The sequence below is a fragment of the Amblyomma mixtum genome, chromosome 6, assembly GCF_055824585.1.
Source record: "Amblyomma mixtum isolate Tamu chromosome 6, ASM5582458v1, whole genome shotgun sequence".
Classification (NCBI taxonomy): Eukaryota; Metazoa; Arthropoda; class Arachnida; order Ixodida; family Ixodidae; genus Amblyomma; species Amblyomma mixtum.
In genome coordinates, this window is record NC_143017.1 from 154508835 (window position 1) to 154528001 (window position 19167).

The 19167-nt window shown below is 46.6% G+C and overlaps 3 protein-coding genes across 15 annotated transcripts in view; all 3 read left to right on the forward strand.

The window, feature by feature from the left end:
• Positions 1–3993, forward strand: part of LOC149340859 (cholinesterase-like) — a 212420-nt gene extending 208427 nt beyond the window's left edge. For 12 of the 13 annotated variants that reach the window (XM_089549766.1, XM_089549771.1, XM_089549761.1 and 9 more), the window contains 2 exons: positions 638–1396; positions 3818–3993. In XM_089549766.1, coding sequence (XP_089405892.1) covers positions 638–779 — 142 coding nt within the window. In that variant the 3' untranslated portion in view covers positions 780–1396; positions 3818–3993. Of the gene's footprint in view, positions 1–637; positions 1397–3817 lie in introns of those variants that run through there. The other variant, XM_089549772.1, reaches the window with a different exon arrangement.
• Positions 3994–6349: 2356 nt separating this feature from the next.
• Positions 6350–19167, forward strand: part of LOC149340864 (uncharacterized) — a 29813-nt gene continuing 16995 nt past the window's right edge. Inside the window, exon 1 of the mRNA XM_089551352.1 lies at positions 6350–6819. The gene's annotated coding sequence lies outside the window, so the exon portion shown is untranslated. The remainder of the gene's footprint in view (positions 6820–19167) is intronic.
• LOC149340865 (acetylcholinesterase-like) lies at positions 10044–15018 on the forward strand. The gene is made up of 2 exons (XM_089549787.1): positions 10044–11570; positions 14877–15018. Exons 1-2 carry the CDS (start codon positions 10132–10134, stop codon positions 15016–15018), a joined length of 1581 nt encoding a protein of 526 aa, XP_089405913.1. The 5' UTR covers positions 10044–10131.

Here is a 19167-nt window from a genome sequence, read left to right on the forward strand (position 1 = left end):
GATAAACTTATGCAGTAACTCTAGCTACCCCGAGCAGTGGCGCATTCACTAAAAACAGAGGTAGCAAATGTAAACTACTCCAAGTCGCACTCGCCCATTGGCGGCGGCACGACGCGGCTCTCCGCACCTTGTACGTTGCATCAACCAGCTGTGGTATTCTATTACACTTATCCAACAAAACGCAACCAAGACTATACGTCACCAAACTACTAGAAGCAACAGAGAAAAATTGGTTTGTTGCTGAAGCGGTGTGTTACTGTAGCATCTGTTGCAGGTGCAGTGCCCATATCAAGAAGTAATCGAAATAAAAGCTCTTAAAAGACAATATACAGCATTAGCATACCGTGTACCGTCTTGCCGTTACCGTTACCGGAGTACGAGGAGCCCGCCCACCACCGGTGCGCACGCGCTGATTGGTCCCGATGCTTCAGACGCTCGCGTTGGCGCCATCTTGAGCCGTCAAGGCGATCTGCGCATGTGCACTGACTACGCCCAGGATCTCGGTACTGCGGTACCGGTAACCACAACGAGGTACACGATATGCTAAAGGTGTATACTGTCGGAACAACGCAGGCGAACACAGCCGTTGCTGTACGCAAGTCGTAAAACCAAGTCTCATGCGTTTTCTATTTCGCAGGAAACCTGTCCTCCCTGACGGCAAGCAATGGCCCGAGTTCTCATCCGAGCACCCTGACTTCCTGTGGCTTCAGCCGGGGAACTATAGCTGGGCCAAAAATTTTTCTGCGACGGCATGCGACGTGTTGGGGAAGCCTTCGTGAAGTTGTCGTCTCCAACCCCCTTTCTAGAAGGCCCTCATTAAAACGAACAAAATAATATCATTTCACACCATCGAAGCCATAGCTAACGTGCGCAGCTATTAATGGCTAACTGTGCAGCTAGTAATGGCTCATCGACACGAAAACCCGAAGTCATCCAAAAAGATTGACGTTACGAAACTCGCGATTGGTCGAAATGATGTGATGCCATCATGGCGGGAAAATACGAAATGGTAACCAATAATTGCCCTCACTAGGACTTACAGCAGCCCAAAATACAGAGGAATATAATTAGAATAGAATTAGAATGCAATCGGAATACAATCTGAATAAAAATTGGAGGTCAGTTAAGCTTCGCTTTGAAAAGTGGAACGCGACAGCGTGTCGCAGCGCTGCCAGGGAGTCCTCGGAACGGAAATGACGCAGCAACTGTTGTGCGAGGTCAAGCGGTTTGCGCGAGGCCAAGCAGAATCTTGTGTCCTAGTTTGACCACTTGTAGGCCACCCACCCCGGCCGATTTATCACTCACACCGCCAGCGATGCAGACGACGACAACGCCGCATTTTCTGCAGATCGGAAGACCTGACGCTATCGCGTCAAAACCGCTTCGTTCAGCCAAGGTCACGAAACTCCGGCCAAAGTTTCATATAGGGACAGCGCGCGCCGCTAGAGGCGCGGCTGTCGGCGAGGGGGCACGAGTCGCTGCGCGAGCTCTGCTCGCAGCGGCTGTTTTCCGGCCAACCGGCTCATATTCGCTTGGTAGTTATGCTTTCTGGGGATCGCTATTTGGGCTTACGATGGCCACTACTTTACCGGTTATCACCTGATAGCTTGGCTGCAACGTCGAAACACTAAAAACCCTCTACGATCGACGACGGCCACTAGTAAACCTTGTTAGCGGCTGTTTACTGGCAAACAATTAACGCACTTACTTTCTCTCGTTGATTTTCACAAAAAAAAAAACGCGATTTTCGTACAATGTTCCAGCCTTGGCATTCATTTTTACCGCAACTTGCCCACAACGTTATTCTGGAGATCTAGCGCAGCGATCAGTAACATGTCTGTATGTGTCTGGGTTGCGCCTGTCTCGGCCGAGTCCTCGCTTTCATCTAAGTGCACAAGAATGCTTAAGGCTGGCGTTTACCTTGTGATAAATACTGCAATCTCAATAATGCTGAAAACATGACGTTATGGCGGTATTTTAAGAACTGGAGTGCGCGCTAGAAGAGCGATCACATGACGAATGCACCGCGGTAGTTTGATAGTGCTCTTTTTTTTTTTGCTGACACTTTCGGAGGTGGCAAAGCCAGCTGCTGAATACTCTTGCTTCATAAGCCATTTATTTACACTTTTTCACGCTGCGACTACGGAGGCGCTGACGAGTGCAAGGAAATATTGCTCATGTGCTCGCTTCGCGCTACCAAGATAAGAGACAAGCTGTGAGCGGCGACGCAATAAGCCAGAAATGCGCAATGATAGAAATCACGGAGAAACATGTACAAAAAAATAAAAAGCGTTAGGTGTTCAACGTGGTTAAACCCAGCAGACGTGCGAACGCATGTGTTTAGGCTGTTTGGCTCATGGTTTTGCTTTGCTGGGTCGTTGCACGTCTGGCGACGATATTAGACTGAAGTTAAGCTAGTCTGATGTGTTCGTTTCGAATGTGGACGTTGATGAAGACGACGGTGTACAATGCGCGCAGCGCGAGAGTGTGTTACAGTTTAGTTTTTCCCTGTTTGGATCTGCACGAAACCCTGGCCAATCTCCCACCGTGGGTATGTGTCATCGTTTTTGAGGCAACAACAACAACAACACGAGGCGTGATCGGCTGCTGCGATAGCACAGTGCTCTCGTGCAGCGGCCAGCGAGGCTGATCCGTTCGCGCCGCCGGGGGTACGAAATTTCTAGTCGCAGCAATATTTATTTTATTTCTGCACCCTTAAATTCAGGGACGCCACAAGATTCTTGGTGGGTTTCATCCCACGAAGTAGTGCTTTCGCACCAAAAGCCATCAGCACATTGAAGAGCACAGTTGTCTAAAATGCAACATCGTCACAGATTCGTGCCCAAGTACGCTGGTAGGAATATCCGTGGGAAGACGCCGGGCCTGAGTTTCGGTTTCTCGCGCATTGCAGCGACACTGCTTCTTTGTTGATCATAAACTCGTGATACCGAATCAGTGGGGCAAAATTCCTCTCGCAGACACGTACATGCTTGGAGTCGAAGCTAAATCCACCGCTTTCCTGTCGGGGTATCGCCCGCTTCCATATTTCATGCTGCTCGGCGTCGCTCGGCAGACAGAACAGCGAAGCCTTTTCCTGCGTACCTCCGAAGCCGGAGCGGCAACCCGTCACGCAGCAAGTATTCGGCATCACAGGCTTGCACGTCACGTGCACTGTACTTATTTTGCAAACGAAGGCAGAGTGAAAAGAGAAAATAGTTGCTGCCGCATTGCCGGAGTCCCATTCCACCCGTAGACTCGCGGCCGTAGAGGCGCTCGCTCCCTCGCGTCGTTGCCCCCACAGGACTCGTAGCGCCGCCTCGTGGATGGCGCGGTCAACATATGAAGCTCTCCCATAGCGTTACGGAGAAGTTTCATGACCATAAAGGCCCATCTCCATGGACACATCGGAGGCGCACCAGCGCAGCGCTTACGCGCCCAGCGCCGCACCGCGACAAGCGTCGAAAAACACATGCAACTCGATGGCCTGTCGCGGCTACCGCGTTCAGCTCGGCTCGGCGAAGCAAACGGCGCGAAGGGCCGTGCCGGATGCCGAGAGAACTACGTTCTCTGATTGGTTACACCGACCGCAAACTTGCGAGTCACTTCCGGCGCCGGCGCGAGTGAGGCGCGAGCGAGGCGCGAATATCTGACATGGACAGATATTTGCCAAGCGCCAGCGCCGGCTCGCGTCGGCGCGTCGCGCATGCGCAGTCCGGCTCCGGCGTACGCTGGTACGCGTAGGCGCTGCGCTGGTGCGCCTCGGATGTGTCCATGGAGATGGGCCTTAAAAGCATTGAAGGACTATGGTTCAGCCAAGGTCACTGCGCGCGTTCGGCACGAACACGGACGGCGCCTAGAAAGCGCCTCTGTCTCGAGTACCAGTGCACTGCCGACGCTCAATGGGGCTGCTACATCGCAAAAGTGAGCTCAATGCCACCTTCGGCCCTAGGAGAGCTAAAATGCCCACAATGTAGGGCGAATGTTGAAGCATTAACAATTACGTGGCCATTAATAACGGGACAAACCGTAATGTTTTACGTGTGTAGCAAAAGTGAGCTCAATGTCACCTTCGGCCCTAGGAGAGCTAAAATGCCCACAATGTAGGGCGAATGTTGAAGCATTAACAATTACGTGGCCATTAATAACGGGACAAACCGTAATGTTTTACGTGTGTAGTGACGTTCAAGGACTCCATGTTGAACCGAAATAGGCGGTTTTGCTCTGCAGTTCATAATTAGTTCGTGCGCATTGCATGCCTATGTGCAGAGCAGTCAGAGCAAAAGATGGCGCTTCAGGAATTCTTTCCCAAAATAAAAGGTTGTTTTATTGTACCCCAACTGTAGTCATGGCTGAATATGGTTATCGATCGGACATCGCGAGGCGAGCTGGAGGTTGCTAGGCTGGGAGGCGGCAAGAGGTAGCGCAGACTCTTCGATGAGGCCTCGTCCCCTACAAAAGTGGGAGGCGCAGTAGAATTTCTCCTACGACATATCTGCGACTGACGGGACCGGAGTTGGAGAGGGCGGCGAGCAACTACAGGGGTGCCGACGCTCGAGTTTTCCACACTTTCTCTGGCGCTCTTTATTTACCTCCTCTCCCGCACTTTGACCATGACGTCCATCGTCGACGTGCGGTGAGTCAAGTATACGCTGGGGCGTTATCCCTCCCGAGCTTCACCTGAACGCCCATTCAACTTAAGGCGACTCAGTCACGTAGGGGCTCTCCGATTCAATGCCGCACCTTTAGCGTCTTTTGTTGATTTGCGATGAGTCACGTACATAGAAGCGCTCTGATCCCGTGTCGCGCTTTGTCGTGCTGTAGTTAACGAGTGCTTCGTCGTCGAAGCAGGAGCGGTGACTCTTGCTGCTTCGTTTCTATATGTCGAACGTTGTCGAAGCATGTTCCGGGCCGCTCTGACATGTTCCGTCCATGACACTCGCACCTCCTCGGTGGAGACTTTGGTCACTGCAAAAGTCATTTGAACATGAAAAAACATGGTTGTTGCCGCACACGCAAAGAAAACAAGAATAAAAGCCTTCTACAGCCTGCAACAATAGGACAGGGATAAGCATATACTGAACGACTGTTCGGAACCCGATTTCAACGATGAAGACCCCACATTTTATTCGACAGTGCTTGTACCCGACTCACTATCGAAGTTAACGCACCCTTACTAATTATGATCCTCGGTGGAACGTTTGACGTTCGCTATATCTGAGGTTGACACACTAAACTTCGTTACATCCGCGATGGTAGACTTTGATTCACTACATCCGAGGTCTAGACAACAAATTCATTATATCCGAGATAACACGTGAAAGTTCATTATACCCGAGGTTTACACACAAAAGTTTGTTATATTCAAGAAGGCATACTTACGCTCCGGTTTACCCAACATTAACACGCCGAAGTACGTTATGTACGAGGTGGCATACTAAGTTCGCAGCCAAGTTGGCAGGTGGCAGTGTGGCAGGTGGGCCACCTGTCACTGGCTACAGACAGACGGCGCTCGCCATTCCCGCTTGCGCTGACCTTGCAAAGGCCAACGAACTGGTAATATTTTACGACAATCAAACATGCTGTGAATAACAGCATAAATTTCGAGTTACTTTAAGGAGTTGCAATCGAAACACGGCAGGGCGGCGGGATATTACATCAGTCTCTGTCGTGGCTTTCACGAGATCTCTTGAGCCCACTGGAAGAAGTCTCAATTATTCGTCCCCCACGTGCTCTGCACTTGAGAGGACGCCAGAGGTGGTAAAGTCGATCAGCGTTTCTAGTGCACCCAGAAATGTTGAAGAAAAGAAATAGCTCTAGCCAGATTCGCCCTTTTTTTCAATGGTTATTTGTTCTTGTCTAAGCCCGTTTTTCACAAGACTAAGTAGTAAGCACGCTCATTAATCCTCCGTTGAACAGCTGCTACTCGCAGTCTTTCTGAGAGCACTGTCGAAGCACCAACAACACGCATTATTCGCTTAATTAAACACATGACTGGAACTATGTGTTTATATTTACATACCTTGTAGGCGAAGTGTTCTCCACACGTAAATTGCTGACTAAAGACGACGCGCTGTTGTTTCGACCCATCTTGCAGCCAGAAGAACTCTACTAAGTTCGCCACATTGGTCATTATCTGGCGTCTAAAAAAGTGCAGCCATTCTAACAGCGATTGCTCCTTCTTCATCAAGGGAAAAAAACAACCTCAAAGGCATCAAAAACACACCGCTTTGCTTCCAACGATACGGTGGAATCAGCGTTGCACCCGGGAATAAAATTCATGTACACCTACCTTCCTAACGATATTTTGCATGCAGCTGTTGGCGTGACTCTTTTTCCTCAACTACTAGAAGGTATGTTGATGCTGAAGAACTAAAAATAATGAAAAGAAATCTCACCGGCTTCCCGGAGACCAGCTGCAGGCTATGGAGAACTTTCGTTTCCTTTGTAAAAATTCACAAGGACGGCATATAATAAATTTTGGCAGATGCTCGGATTGATCTGATGAACTATTTAATGATGCTAAACCAAACGCAGTGCCTTATTGTTCGCCTCTCCTATGACTGACTTTTTTCCTTGAAACTCGTCCTCTCCCCGCGTCATGTACGGGATGTACTACTAGCATTCCTCTTTAACAGTTGTTTTGTACTCCACCCTACCATCTGTTCCGTGGAACAGCTGTCAGTTTGCGCTACACCACAGAAATTAGATGGATCCTGCACCATGCAAATGAGCGAGAGCCGACTCTGTGAGCGCACGCATGCAGGCAGCACGGCGCAGTAACGTCGAAAGTGCCAGCAAGAGGAAGCTTCTTCTGCAAACGTAAGTTGAAATAACATTAAATGTTTATGTGGTAGAGGGCGAGCTATGTAGATTACTGTGTTTGCCATGGGCCAGCATGACTGTTTTTTTGCCGCGCTTTGAACGCAGTGACCGTACAGTTACGTTCAGCAGCATTGCTTACATCCCCAGAAGCACAGCTAATCAGCCCAATACTGAAAATGTATTCTCACGGGCCGGTCTTATAAAGAACCAGGGTAGAACCATATATAAAATATACCATATATAAAACCATATATATATATATATATATATATATATATATATATATATATATATATATATATATATATATATATATATATATATATATATATATATATATATAATATTGTAAAATAGAGCAAATAAACGTTTTCCACCGCCACCACCATGCATTTACATTATTGGGACAATTTTCTGTGCTGTTTGGGATGTACCTTACAAAGACGAAGTGCATGGAAACATGAGCTTTGAAATTTCTTCGAGGTATGAATGTAGCATAGCTACAGTACCTTAGCGAATTGGACGAGCACGATCGACGACTCTGCCGTGGACGATGAAAGACGTTCTCTTTGCCCTTAGCTGAAGTAATCGGCTTATATTAGTAAATCAGAGCTTAGACATCGTAAAGTTTGATCTAGGATACAGTGTAAAATTTTAAAAGTTAAAAAAGTTATGAAAGAAACTTCCGGGCGCGATTAAGCTTTCAACGTGGCGATTTATTGCTTACGCTATTGCTGAGACAACCAGGATTGACGCTAACACAAACCAGTAGTGTATTAACGCGGGCAGTCTGAATGTCGTTAAATGCCAACGGCCATCAAATTATTGAAAGCCGTCTGCGTGAGCCGCTGCGGCGTGGCGTACTTAAGCGGTCACAGAGAAGCCTGCAATATATGGAGGGAACTTCAGACAGTGCAATTATTGACAGTCACCCAAATGTACGAGGAAAGAACAAGCCTAATAGGGGTAGTTTTAATTATATAATTCACAGCAGCAGCAGCCAACATTTATTTATAAACGTTGGAAGCATCTGTGAGTGCCCCATTTATAGCCGAATCCCGGCAACTCTTGCTTCCCAAAGTTATGAGCGCTCTTTGCCATACCTACTGCTTTGTCGCAGTGGCGCTCGCTCTCACTCGCACAGCCACGTGACCTATGACAAGGGTCTCATCACTCACTAAACCTTGATAATGGGGGTCTTCAGAAGCCCCTGGCGCCGCTCCTTGAGCTGCTAATTCCGTTATTTTGCACCAGATGGCGACACCACCCACGCTTGACCCCACCTCGAACATACGCAAGGGTATCTTGAGTGTATGTTTTGCACACAAGGATTTTGTATGGGTTGTAAACGACGGCGGCCTTCTGTTTTTTCTGTACGAATCAGGCTACCGATACCAAATGCACTACTCTACGAAACAGACTACATTGTGCGACATGTGGCCGAAACTTGAACGCAAGGCGAACAGCTGCACTCGTTCGCACTCCAGAGAGTTGCTCAAGCATATCGCGCTGATCGCGCTTTTCGCTTTCGTTCTGCCCCGCTGGATGAGTTCGGCGCAGCTGCAGACACACGTAGAAGAGCACGTTTAGGCATAAACGGGTGTAAAACACGACATTGTAATGTGACGAATAGTGACGAACGGTGCTGCAGCCTACTTTTACGTTTTACTTCTTAGTTCTGTAGTGCACTCAACCATTCATCGTCCACCTTAGCTCTTCCCCTCATAGCAGAGAGAGGGCAGGCAGATGGTATCCTGTTACACAAGAAGTGAACAAGGGAAGGGAAAGCCCCAGGTTGCTTGCCAACGTTTTGACACGAAGACGTATCGGTAGTTTAAATAGGTCTTTCACTCCGAGGAGGAAAGCCCGATGGGCCCTCACAAGGCCCGGTGAGGGCCTTGAATGGCGCAATGGTTTTTTTAGCTTAGTTTTGCTTAGTGACGTGTCAACAACATTCGCGCAAGTTCTTCGTCGCTCTGGTGGCTGTCCCACTGGATCCAGGCGCAACGGTGGCGAAGCGACGAGGGCTTTTCCGCTCCTGCATGGCACGTTGCAGCTTTAATTTCAGCAACAGCTGCTGTTAAGTTCGATTTTTAATGAACAACGAATAGTTTTAAACTCTGCGCCGGTGACACGAACCGACTATAGCGAACGAAAATCGACTACACAAAACTGAGACGCAGGGATTTCCCCGTTCTACTTCAAAGCGTCATCATACGCCCGTTAGCCTGCGACAGTACTACCCGCTTACTTTTATTTTGTTTGAAGCCACCTTGCCGGCTCAAGTACAAGATTAGGAGCTTACGTGCAGTGCATATGAATAGTATTTAGGTTAAGCCATAAGAATTTTAGTCACTTTATTTTATTTTAGTTAAGAATAATTACAACCTTACTAGGGCCCATTGTAATGCGGTTATGATGGCGGTTATGGCTGAATCCTAGCGTTCTTATGAATATTTGCAAGCAGAAAGGAATACGAAGTGCGTGCTCAAGCACCGTTTCATCTGCTATTGGAACAGCCACAACTGCTTCAAAATAACACAAGAGAGCAAAACTTAGAACAACAGGACATTTTAACGACTCGATCATCTCAAGTCAAAGCATGTCAAGCTTAAGTCCTGTTTTGCAGATGCCTAATCTTCGTGCAGGCTTTTCTGGTGGGCATTACGAAGAATTCCACCTTGGTGTAATAAAAGGAGGATTACGCACGGTTCACTGTTAGGGCACAGTGAGCGAACTGTTCAAGTGTGGCGCTCAGTGCTCGGTCATGTTCTTGCCTTGTTGCACCGTACGCGGACAAGGACGTCGTCGCTGGTATTGAGGGGTTGAGGGTGCCAAGTGTATCTGATACAACATGGGAGATAGCCAGTTGAAATACTTCGGCTGCTGACCATATGTCAAAGAAAACGCGTTTGTATCGGCCCAGACGGTAGTGAAGGTAGTGATCACACGAGATTCCATCTAGTTCCAGCAGGGGCTGCCTTGTCTCAATAAGTATTGGAGAAGCGGCAGATATGCAATAAGAAAACATTGGTATACCTTTTGAAAAACACACCATTAAAAAACGCTTCTGAAAAGGTTCCAGTGCTAACTGTATTAGTCTCGACTGCAGCAACTGTCAGTACAACCTCAAAGCACGAGCACAATCATTCCATTGCGAAAGGGCGATAAACTATAGGCAAACAAATGTAAACTAAAATGATTGCTCAATATTATGCTAAATGTTAACCTTTAATAGTCTGCAGGTAAAAATATATAATTTTCTTTGCCCGCAGGAGGCACTGTGACCACTGCCGAAGTCTTGGTGCCATGATACAGTCCGTGGTGGTGGTCGCGCTTTTGTTTTCTTGCGCCGCAAGCAGCATCGTCGTCACTACGATTGAGGGTTGCCTCCACGGCAAATCTCATAGGACACTTAAGAAAGACGTGCAAGTTTTTTTGGGAATCCCGTACGCGAAGCCACCCATAGGAGAACTACGGTTCCAAAAACCTCAGCCCCCATCATCGTGGGACGAAGTGTACGATGCAACCACTGCTAAGGACTCATGCATGCAGTCCTTGTTTCCACGACTCTTCGACGTACCGACGGGTCTCTCAGAGGACTGCCTCTACTTAAACGTCTGGACGCCATTGGCTTCGGAATGGTCGAAACTCCTCGTCCTGGTGTGGTTGCATGGCGGAGCCTTCAGAGCCGGGTCGGCGTACGAGGCGAGATACGAAGGTTCAGTATTGGCAGCACTTAGCAAAGTCGTAGTTGTTTCTTGCAACTACCGTCTTTCCACCATGGGTTTTTTGTACGCGAATCGTACAGCGACAGCGGATAACTTGGCCCTGTGGGACCAACTGCTCGCTTTACGATGGGTACAAAGAAACATACGGTTCTTTGGCGGAGATCCCAATAAGGTCACCATATTCGGCGAGAGCTCCGGTGCCATGATGGCTCACGGTCATATTCTGTCACCACATAGTCGGGGTCTTTTTCGTCGCGTTTTCCTAATGAGCGGCACAATGAGCAGCGACTCATGTGTGGATTCAGTGTCTGAGACCATCGCCAAAACTAACATCATCTCGACAGCCGTCGGCTGTGCTTCTAAGGGCCTGGTATCCGATCCCGTACAGATGCTCGACTGCCTTCGGAATCAACCAGCACAAAAACTTTGCACCGCGAAAGCGCCGAAGTTCCGGCCAACGTTCGAGACAGAGTTCATACCCTGCCTTCCGTCTTTTGCCAGCGAGGAAGGTTATTTTAACGAAGTTGAAGCAATGATCAGCGTTACAGCCAAAGAGGGGCCCTTCGTTTTCCAGTTTCACCCCAGCGACAAAGTTCTTCCAGACGACTTGAGCTCTTGTGAAATGGAGGAACTACGAGCTTTAATAGAAGGCGTTTTCCGAGTCTTGCTAAGGGACAGTGTCATACCCCTCGCAATGAAGTATATGGAGGGCGCTCCTCAAAAGGTCATGATCGCACTAAGAGAAAGGGCGGCGGAGTTCTTGGGAAACTATTTGTTCTACTGCCCTACCAGAAAATTTGCTGAGAAATACTCGACGAAGGGCACAAAAGTTTACGCCATGGTGTTCGCTCACAGGTCTAAAAAATCGCGACATCCAGAATGGTTCGGCACTACGCACATGGAGGAGTTGCCGTTCGTCTTTGGCATTCCTTTTTCGGATCCTACTAATTACACTGACGAAGACAGAGAGTTCAGCTCGTACGTCATGGAGAGCCTGGCTGAGTTTGCCCGAACTGGGTACGTAGCCACCTTCTTTACTTTCGTGCTGGTCTTAAAACGACACTGAGCGCAACTTCGCAGAATTTTTGTTCCTCGTGAAAATTTCCTCAGCTTCCGCTACACAGACTGCTGCCTATGCATGCCTAAAAGCTGAAACTGTGTTTTGCGGACTAGCTAAAGGTGCGAACTGTACACTTTTTTTTTTCAGTATCACCGAATAGCGCATGAAATTCTGAGCACTTCTTCAATTACGAGGTTGTGTGATATTTGCGCTATGCGTGTATATATATTTTTATGCACTGGTAGCACACCTTGCTCAAGCGGGAAAAGTATCGGCTGCGAAGGACCTGGCGAAAAAAAAAGTTTCTTTTAGCTAAAATTGAGCCTGCGTGCTATACACCAGGTGCAGATTGAATACGAGTATTTATGGCAACACTATCTTTCTTTTCGGCTATGTTGACGTTCGCTCTCCACCTAAAGACGTACTTATTGCATAGAAAACTGGATTTAAAAGCGGAACTTTTTTTCCCTGTTACTGGATTCAAGGTCAAGACGTTAAGACAGAACAGAACTCCGTGAGCTCCTTTACAGAATGAATGGTGTTGTAGGTTGGCCTCTGAGATCCGCATTCAATCGATCTTAACATCCCAGTTTGCTTCTGAAAACAGGCAGTGACGGCCACCTCTACGTTTCATTTTTTTTGCTTTCTCTAGATAATAAAGACCAATTTTCGCTGAAAGCAGCGTCTTTGTAATAAGAATATATTAGACTGTCGATACAGGCCAACTTCAGTTCGTGGTCAGCGTCCTTTTAAAGACCGCCTGCACGACGCTGCAGTGCCAGTTTTTACGTTCAAAAGGTATGGGGTGCATGCCGTGGCACATCCGCGCAGGGGAAGCATTTAAAGTTCATGCCACCTACAAAGGGTGCCTTTTTTGTCTCACACTTGCTCAGGACCTGATGACTGTCTTCTTATGCAGACGTAAAAAACGGGAGTGGTCATAAGAATGCCTGAAAGTATAGTCCAAAAGTGAAATAGCCTACACAATTTGCTCCCATGCGGGCACAGTGCTGAAAGAAGAGGCGGATCAGGCAAGCTGAAGAGTAGCTGCCGTTGTGTTGTGAGGGCTATAAGAAACTGGAATTTGAAAAGTCCACGGGGAGAATTAGTCAGAAAGAATTAAGTCAGTGAGTTATCACTGAAGAAGAAAATGCAACAGCTCAGCATCTAGCTGAATAACAGGTGTTCGGCTTTAACTGCAGGAAGATAACCCTAGGTGAAAGGTGTAGGGCACCCTGACCAATTTAATCTTGTGTAGGCAAGTGAAGTAAGGGGCCCGATAGCTATAGGAAGGCTTCTGCCAGTCAGTTTAAGAATAAAAAAGGAATATATCAATAAAAGCCAGGGCATGAAGCGGGCAGCTGAGATAGAACTGCCAGAAGTACTAAAGTTAATAAACGTAAGGTAAGAAAGAGACAAAAGGATGCAGACGACTAAACAAGGAATAAAGCATGGCCGCAGCTGGCACAGACGAGAACTAGAGACTTATGAGAAAGGCCTGTGACGTAATAGGGGATATTCAAAATGCCACAAGTGTGCTTTCCCGCATAACAATGTTCCCCAAGGCAAGATGGCTTACCATGCGTTTCAAGCTGAAAGAAAGCAACAAGGACTAGTTTTTTTTTTGTTTTATTCATCCAAAATAAGTTTCTTACATTCTATACACACTGTTAGCGCCTGTCCTGTAGCCCTCGCAGTTTTTTTTTTTTTTTTTATAGAGAAGTCGGCTGCCCTGTCTTTGGCAACATAGTTATGTGGGAAAGCGCACTTGCGAAAATTTGTTGACTGATGATGAGAACGTCCAAAACGACAGTAGGCTCGCCCAAGTTTCTCTCTGAGATGCTTTTACCTGATTAGCTTCCTTGAGGCTCTCGCAGGTTGACATCAGAGGTAAACCCAAAAGACGGAAAATTTGTCGCGAGCGAGCTGAGAGCGAGGCCTAGAGAGAAAGCTTCATCTCGCACAAGGAGACAGAAAGCGACAGATCCAGACCAAATGATCGTTAACGTACTCTTCTGGAGAAGGGTGTCCGTACACTCAAAAATGGAGCATTGACAGAGCGTCGCTCTCCTTCGCACGCATGCAGGTGGGGAACAAGAACAGCGGAGCATTTACGCGGCGTGTAGAATGAAACAAGACCGTGTCCCTTTTATTGTACGGACGCGTTAGTGTTGACAACACGCCTGGCATATCTAAGCGAATATTTCTTACTTTGCGGGTGATCGTCAAGCTTTCAAGCCTCTTTTTTTACAAACAACTTTTCATCACAGAAATGCCACAGACAAGCCGCAGTACAGACGCAGAGGTCTGTGTACATGTGGTACCAATCCTATCGCATATTCATGAAACACCAATGAAAGCGAGCACTGGTTTTTAAGTTCATTTGATTTTATATTTTTCAGAGCTAAGAAAATTCATTTAACGGAGTGTGAACAGTACGTTAGCATTTTGAGGATGCTGATGACATCATGAAGGCAAGTAGGCGAAAGGATGGCTATTGAAATTATGTAACTAGATTACAGGCTTTGATTTTTCACATACGCGGGCGCTGCTGGGCATGTGGTTTGAAAAAAAAAAAAAAACAGAGCTCTTCGAGAATAGAACACAGCACCGGTTAATAGACTGGAATCTGTGTCATGGACTGCTAAAACGTCCCTTGTCAAGCTAGCATACAATTCATGGCGGACCAGAAAAGCAGCACTAAATAAGTGCAATCACAAGAAGGAAGGCGAGGGTATTGTGTAACATTTTCCCGACAATCGGGCATTAAAGATCATTCGTCATGAAATCACAAGAAGCAGCAAAGAAAAATTCAGAAGAGTGCGGTGAGGGGTTAGTTGGTACGACATTATGAGAACAAATAATAACTGCGCAAAAAGGACGGGACAAGAGAAATAGAACTACACGGGACAAACGCAGACTAACAACTGATTTATTCCGCCGACTCCTCTTTTCTTTGTGGTTGGTGCGCATGCGCTTTGCTGTTGAAGGAAAGAGGAATAAGTTATTTGTTAGTCTGCGTTTGTCCCGTGTTGTTCTCTTTCTCTTGTCCCGTCCTTTTTGCGCAGTTACTATTTGTTCTCATAAAGAAAAATTGATTTGATGTAGAAGTCTTCTGCCGTAACATTTGTGTAGTGCCAAATTCATGAAGTCATGGAAATAAAAGCACAGAAAAGGCACAATCGGAAAAACGTTTGACCGCAGCCATTGCAGGACACAAGTCGTGGAAGTAAGGCTTATTGCGTTTTTTTTTTTTTTTTCAGAAAACCTGTCCTTCCTGACGGCAAAGAATGGCCAGAGTTTTCATCCGAGCGCCCTGACTTCTTGTGGCTTCAGCCAGGGAACTATAGCTGGGCCAAAAATTATTCTGCGACGGCATGCGACGTGTTCAGGAATCCTTCGTGAGGTTTATACGTCTGCGAACTGTCTACCAGAAGCCCTTCTTCAAAGCGGACATCATTATAACATTTCACGCAACCGAAGCTACAGCTGGCATCTGCAACTATTTATCGTTTTATTTTTCAGGATTGATGAGCCCGTTCGGCCTTCGGTCAAATGAATACATATAACTCTAGGCGAGTTTTAATGCATATTAATTACATGGCCATTAAAGAGACGATAAATTGCAATGTTTAGCGAGTAGAGTGAAGGCCACGGACTCCATGCTGAACAAAACGGTTGGTTATGCATTGCACTTGTTCATGTGCTCTCGAGCAATGCACGCCCTTGACGCAGCGCAATGAACGCAAAAAAATAACGTATCCGGGTTTAACATCATGTTCGTTTCGACCATATAGGGTCCTATTATTCTGCCTGAAAGGTTTTTATGGTCGAATGTAGTTAGCTGATAAGCTGCCAAACATGTGCTGTTGTTGAGAGTGCTTAATAAGCAGTGCAGGGGACGCTTGTGCAGTATGCTACACCATTCTCCGGAAAACAGGTGCGCCTAAATGGTCGGACAATTAAAAAACTATAAAATTATATTTATCTCTCCGCACAGGACCGTTAAATATCGTCAAATCAAAAACTAAAAAACAATAAGACTGCCGGAAATGGAGAGCAGGTGTTTCTCCTTAGCTTTGGATGTTCAGTGCCAACTTTGTCGGCCGGCAATCTGGCATCCGGGAGGCTTCATGCCACTGCGTGATTGTGAACACAGTACTGGCAGTTACCCTGTGCCAACTTGCGGAATTACTTGCACGTGGCTCGAGTGCGGACAAGAGAACTCCGAACGTGTGGCATGTTCGTCGCAGTGTGCAGTGCACACAGTCCACGCGATATGAATTTTACCACTGACGTTTCACTCGAAGGACAAGAATAAACATATCTGCGCGTGATGACCAATTATTTTCTAATAATAGTGGCAGTGCAAGACAGAGGAACAAAGAGGCTAGCTAAGCTCAAGTATTTCGTTGCACCTCTTTTATAAAAATAAAAATTTACAGCATTTTTATCTGAGTACGTATAATTCTGAAGTGACAACCTTCAAATTGCTGTACATTCGTGTTATCGCGGCTGCAACGCTTGATAAGAGCTGAATGATTAGCCGGCGGTGAAATTCCTGTGCCGCGATTTCTGGGGTGCGGATGCGCGGTTCTAGCGGAATTCGTACATTTCTGGAGCACGGCCTTTCCTCGTTCTGCTGTGGTTATGCCACAGAAGCGAGCCTCAAGTTGGACGCACCAAGTTTCTCGGCGGGAACTGCAGTGACGCCGGGGGCCACTAACTTATTCCACGTTGTGTTAACGCTAGCATAGCATTTGCACACTTGTTAGTGCTGCCAGCACCACTCAGCTACACCTTGGCTTTGGCCTTGATTCTTAAGGTTGAATGAATAAATCGGTGTTCTGAATGTTTTGGTCTCATTACTCGCCCGACGAGTGCAGGCTTTTTTAATGCCAGAGCATTGTATGGCGTTGTCGCGTCAGCAAAAAGGGTCCGCAGATTTGTGAGCATGACTATGTCGTTCTCTTAAGATAAATGCTTGAAAGAGTGATTGTGACAGACAGTGTGTGATAAAATGTTACGGTGAAAAAAAAATGGTTGACGAGGTTTAGTTGGTTAACTAAATGCGAAAAAATACACTTAGACATCAAAATAGCACATACAGTCGATATAGTCGATAGTACATAATAGTCGATATAGTACATGGACGTCAGAACAGCCACGGACGTCGATATAGTATGTGAACGTTTTGCTTTCACATTGCTCCAATGAGGGTCGCCGCAGGGGTCTCAGTTTTTTGTATGTAGTTTGTAGGCCTGACGTCACACATCATTATCTAACTAAGTTGCAAATGCATATGTAAAAAAAAAAAGTTAGAGGGACACTTAAGCTCCACGTCAAGGATATGACGCGATATTATATTTTAAAGCCTTCGCGTGAAACATAAAGTAGTCGTGAACAACTGTGCATAATTCTTTGGCATGCATATCATATACGGTGAATGACAGTTCGTATTACAGAATATTAAGCTATCAATCACGTAAAATCACTCGTCAGCAAGAGGCGCTTGTCCGGCTGGAATGAACAGTGTCTAATATGGCAGCTGAAATAGAATTTCCAGTGTGTGCGGCGGTTTTGCGTTGTGCACACCCTATTGGAACTGCAGCTGCGGTTTCTGGCGAAGTAAAGAAGAAGGGTTTCTGATAATAGGAGAATATGAAAGGTAGATATACCACACTACTATATGGCATGCTATACAAAAGTATGTCATGTGTGTCACCAACGTGCACCAAACGTTTTTGCCAAACCTGGCAAGGTTTGTATGATGCAAAACTATAAAGATCATTTCAGCATTTGCTTTTCACTACCGAGCTTGCTTCACGAAACATGTCCTGCGTGGTTTGTCCGTAGTATTGTAGAAGGTCAAAACACCCTGAAAGAGAAAATAGCTGAGGCAGAAAAAAAACACAACCTTTAAGAGAGAAAAAGACCGCTGGGCAAAAAGCTTCTTCCAGAGTAGCTTGACTAGGCCCGGAGCCATTTACATAGTAACGGACAGCATACAGTACCCATAAAAATAATAAAGCATAGGATGAAATTGCATAATCCACGTAACTTAAATGAGTAATAGATATGAAACGGCCGCCGGAACGGGGGCCGGTTTTCTTTGACGAATGTTTTTATTTTAATGTAAGTTAAAACTGCCTTCGCATTTCGACTATCGGGAGGTGAGTACATAAATAAACCAAAAGTCCCGCGTGAGTTTTCTTGGGGCGTAACTCTTTATACATGCACTAGATGGCGGGACCTGTCTATCTGTGCTAGGGTGCCTCGATACTAGATGGCGGGACCTGTCTATCTGTGCTAGGGTGCCTCGATGCCAGCTGGCATGGCATCGAGGCACCCTAATCTGTACCAAATTGCACTGAATCCTTATGACGCCGGTAGGTGGTCTGTAACGTTAAAGACTAGGTTTTTCATGGAAACGAATGCGATGGGCGAATAATTGAGGTGGCAGGCCAAAATACGTCAAGCCGCCTCCAATCATCCGCCATCTCTAGCGAATATCAAAACTATCGAAACAACAAGAGTTTAACAAAAATCTAGTGGGATCAGACTGAGCAAAGTGGTCAGCATCAGTCCAGCAGCCGGAAGTTCTATTAAAGGAAATGGAGGCTAAGATATGCCCGGGCATGAAAGATGGGTGGAGGCAATTGAGAAGGGGAAATGTACTATCGGAATGCGGTGTCAGCATTTCCAGTCCCTAGTTATGCCTCCGCTGCATTGCCGCCTCCATTGCCATTGCGTGCATGTGTGTTACAACACGTAGGATTCAACACAGAATGGTTTCCGCGTACGACGGCGTCATATGGGGTTTAACGACCTGAAGCTACACGTGGGCTATGAGGGCCACCGTGGTGGAGGGCTCCGGATTAACCCAACTTGGATGAATTCGTTAACGTGTGTTGAAACTCACAGTCTAAGGGTGCCTTGTGCTTTTCGCACCCGTCGAAACGTGACCTCCACGACCGGGATTGAACCCTGGCCCTCTGGCTCGATTGATTGATTGTAAAACATTTTATTGGCCGGAAAGAGCTTGGTAAGAGGTCGCATTAAGTGGTCGAGAGTATAGGCAGCCCTCGACGACTTTGTGAGCCCACTCCACCGCCTAAACTTGCGTTCTGGGGTCGAGAGCCGAGTGCGCTAACCACTTTGTAGGACGCTTGTATTTGAGGCAACTATATCTTCCCTTCGTCTACCAGCGCGTAAGCTTAAAATACACAAACAAAAAACGCTGCTTCAATTTGTTCTCCGGCATCATAGAGTTGCAGAGGAATTGATGATGTGAACAGCGCGAACTACAAGGGAATATCTACCAACTACATGAATATCTACCAACTCGCCCAACTGAACGTTTTGCTAAACAGAGGAATTGAGTTCAAATACAAAAATTTAAGGTAAATCTCCTAATCCAGGTTTAAAGCTTTTGAATAAGTAATTATTTATGTGTGGTAAATGCTGAAATGGATGGGGAATAAAATAGGCGAAGGAGGTAATGTAGAACACTAGTGGTCGCTCTTCGGGATGAAAAGCACCACAAAGCGTGCA

Bases quoted from the DNA above. Each gene is read 5' to 3' on its own strand.
- LOC149340865 (XM_089549787.1), top strand. From the start codon at position 10,132: ATGATACAGTCCGTGGTGGTGGTCGCGCTTTTGTTTTCTTGCGCCGCA. The intron at 11,571-14,876 runs GTACGTAGCCAC...TTTTTTTTTCAG, and splicing joins GCTGAGTTTGCCCGAACTGG to AAAACCTGTCCTTCCTGACG.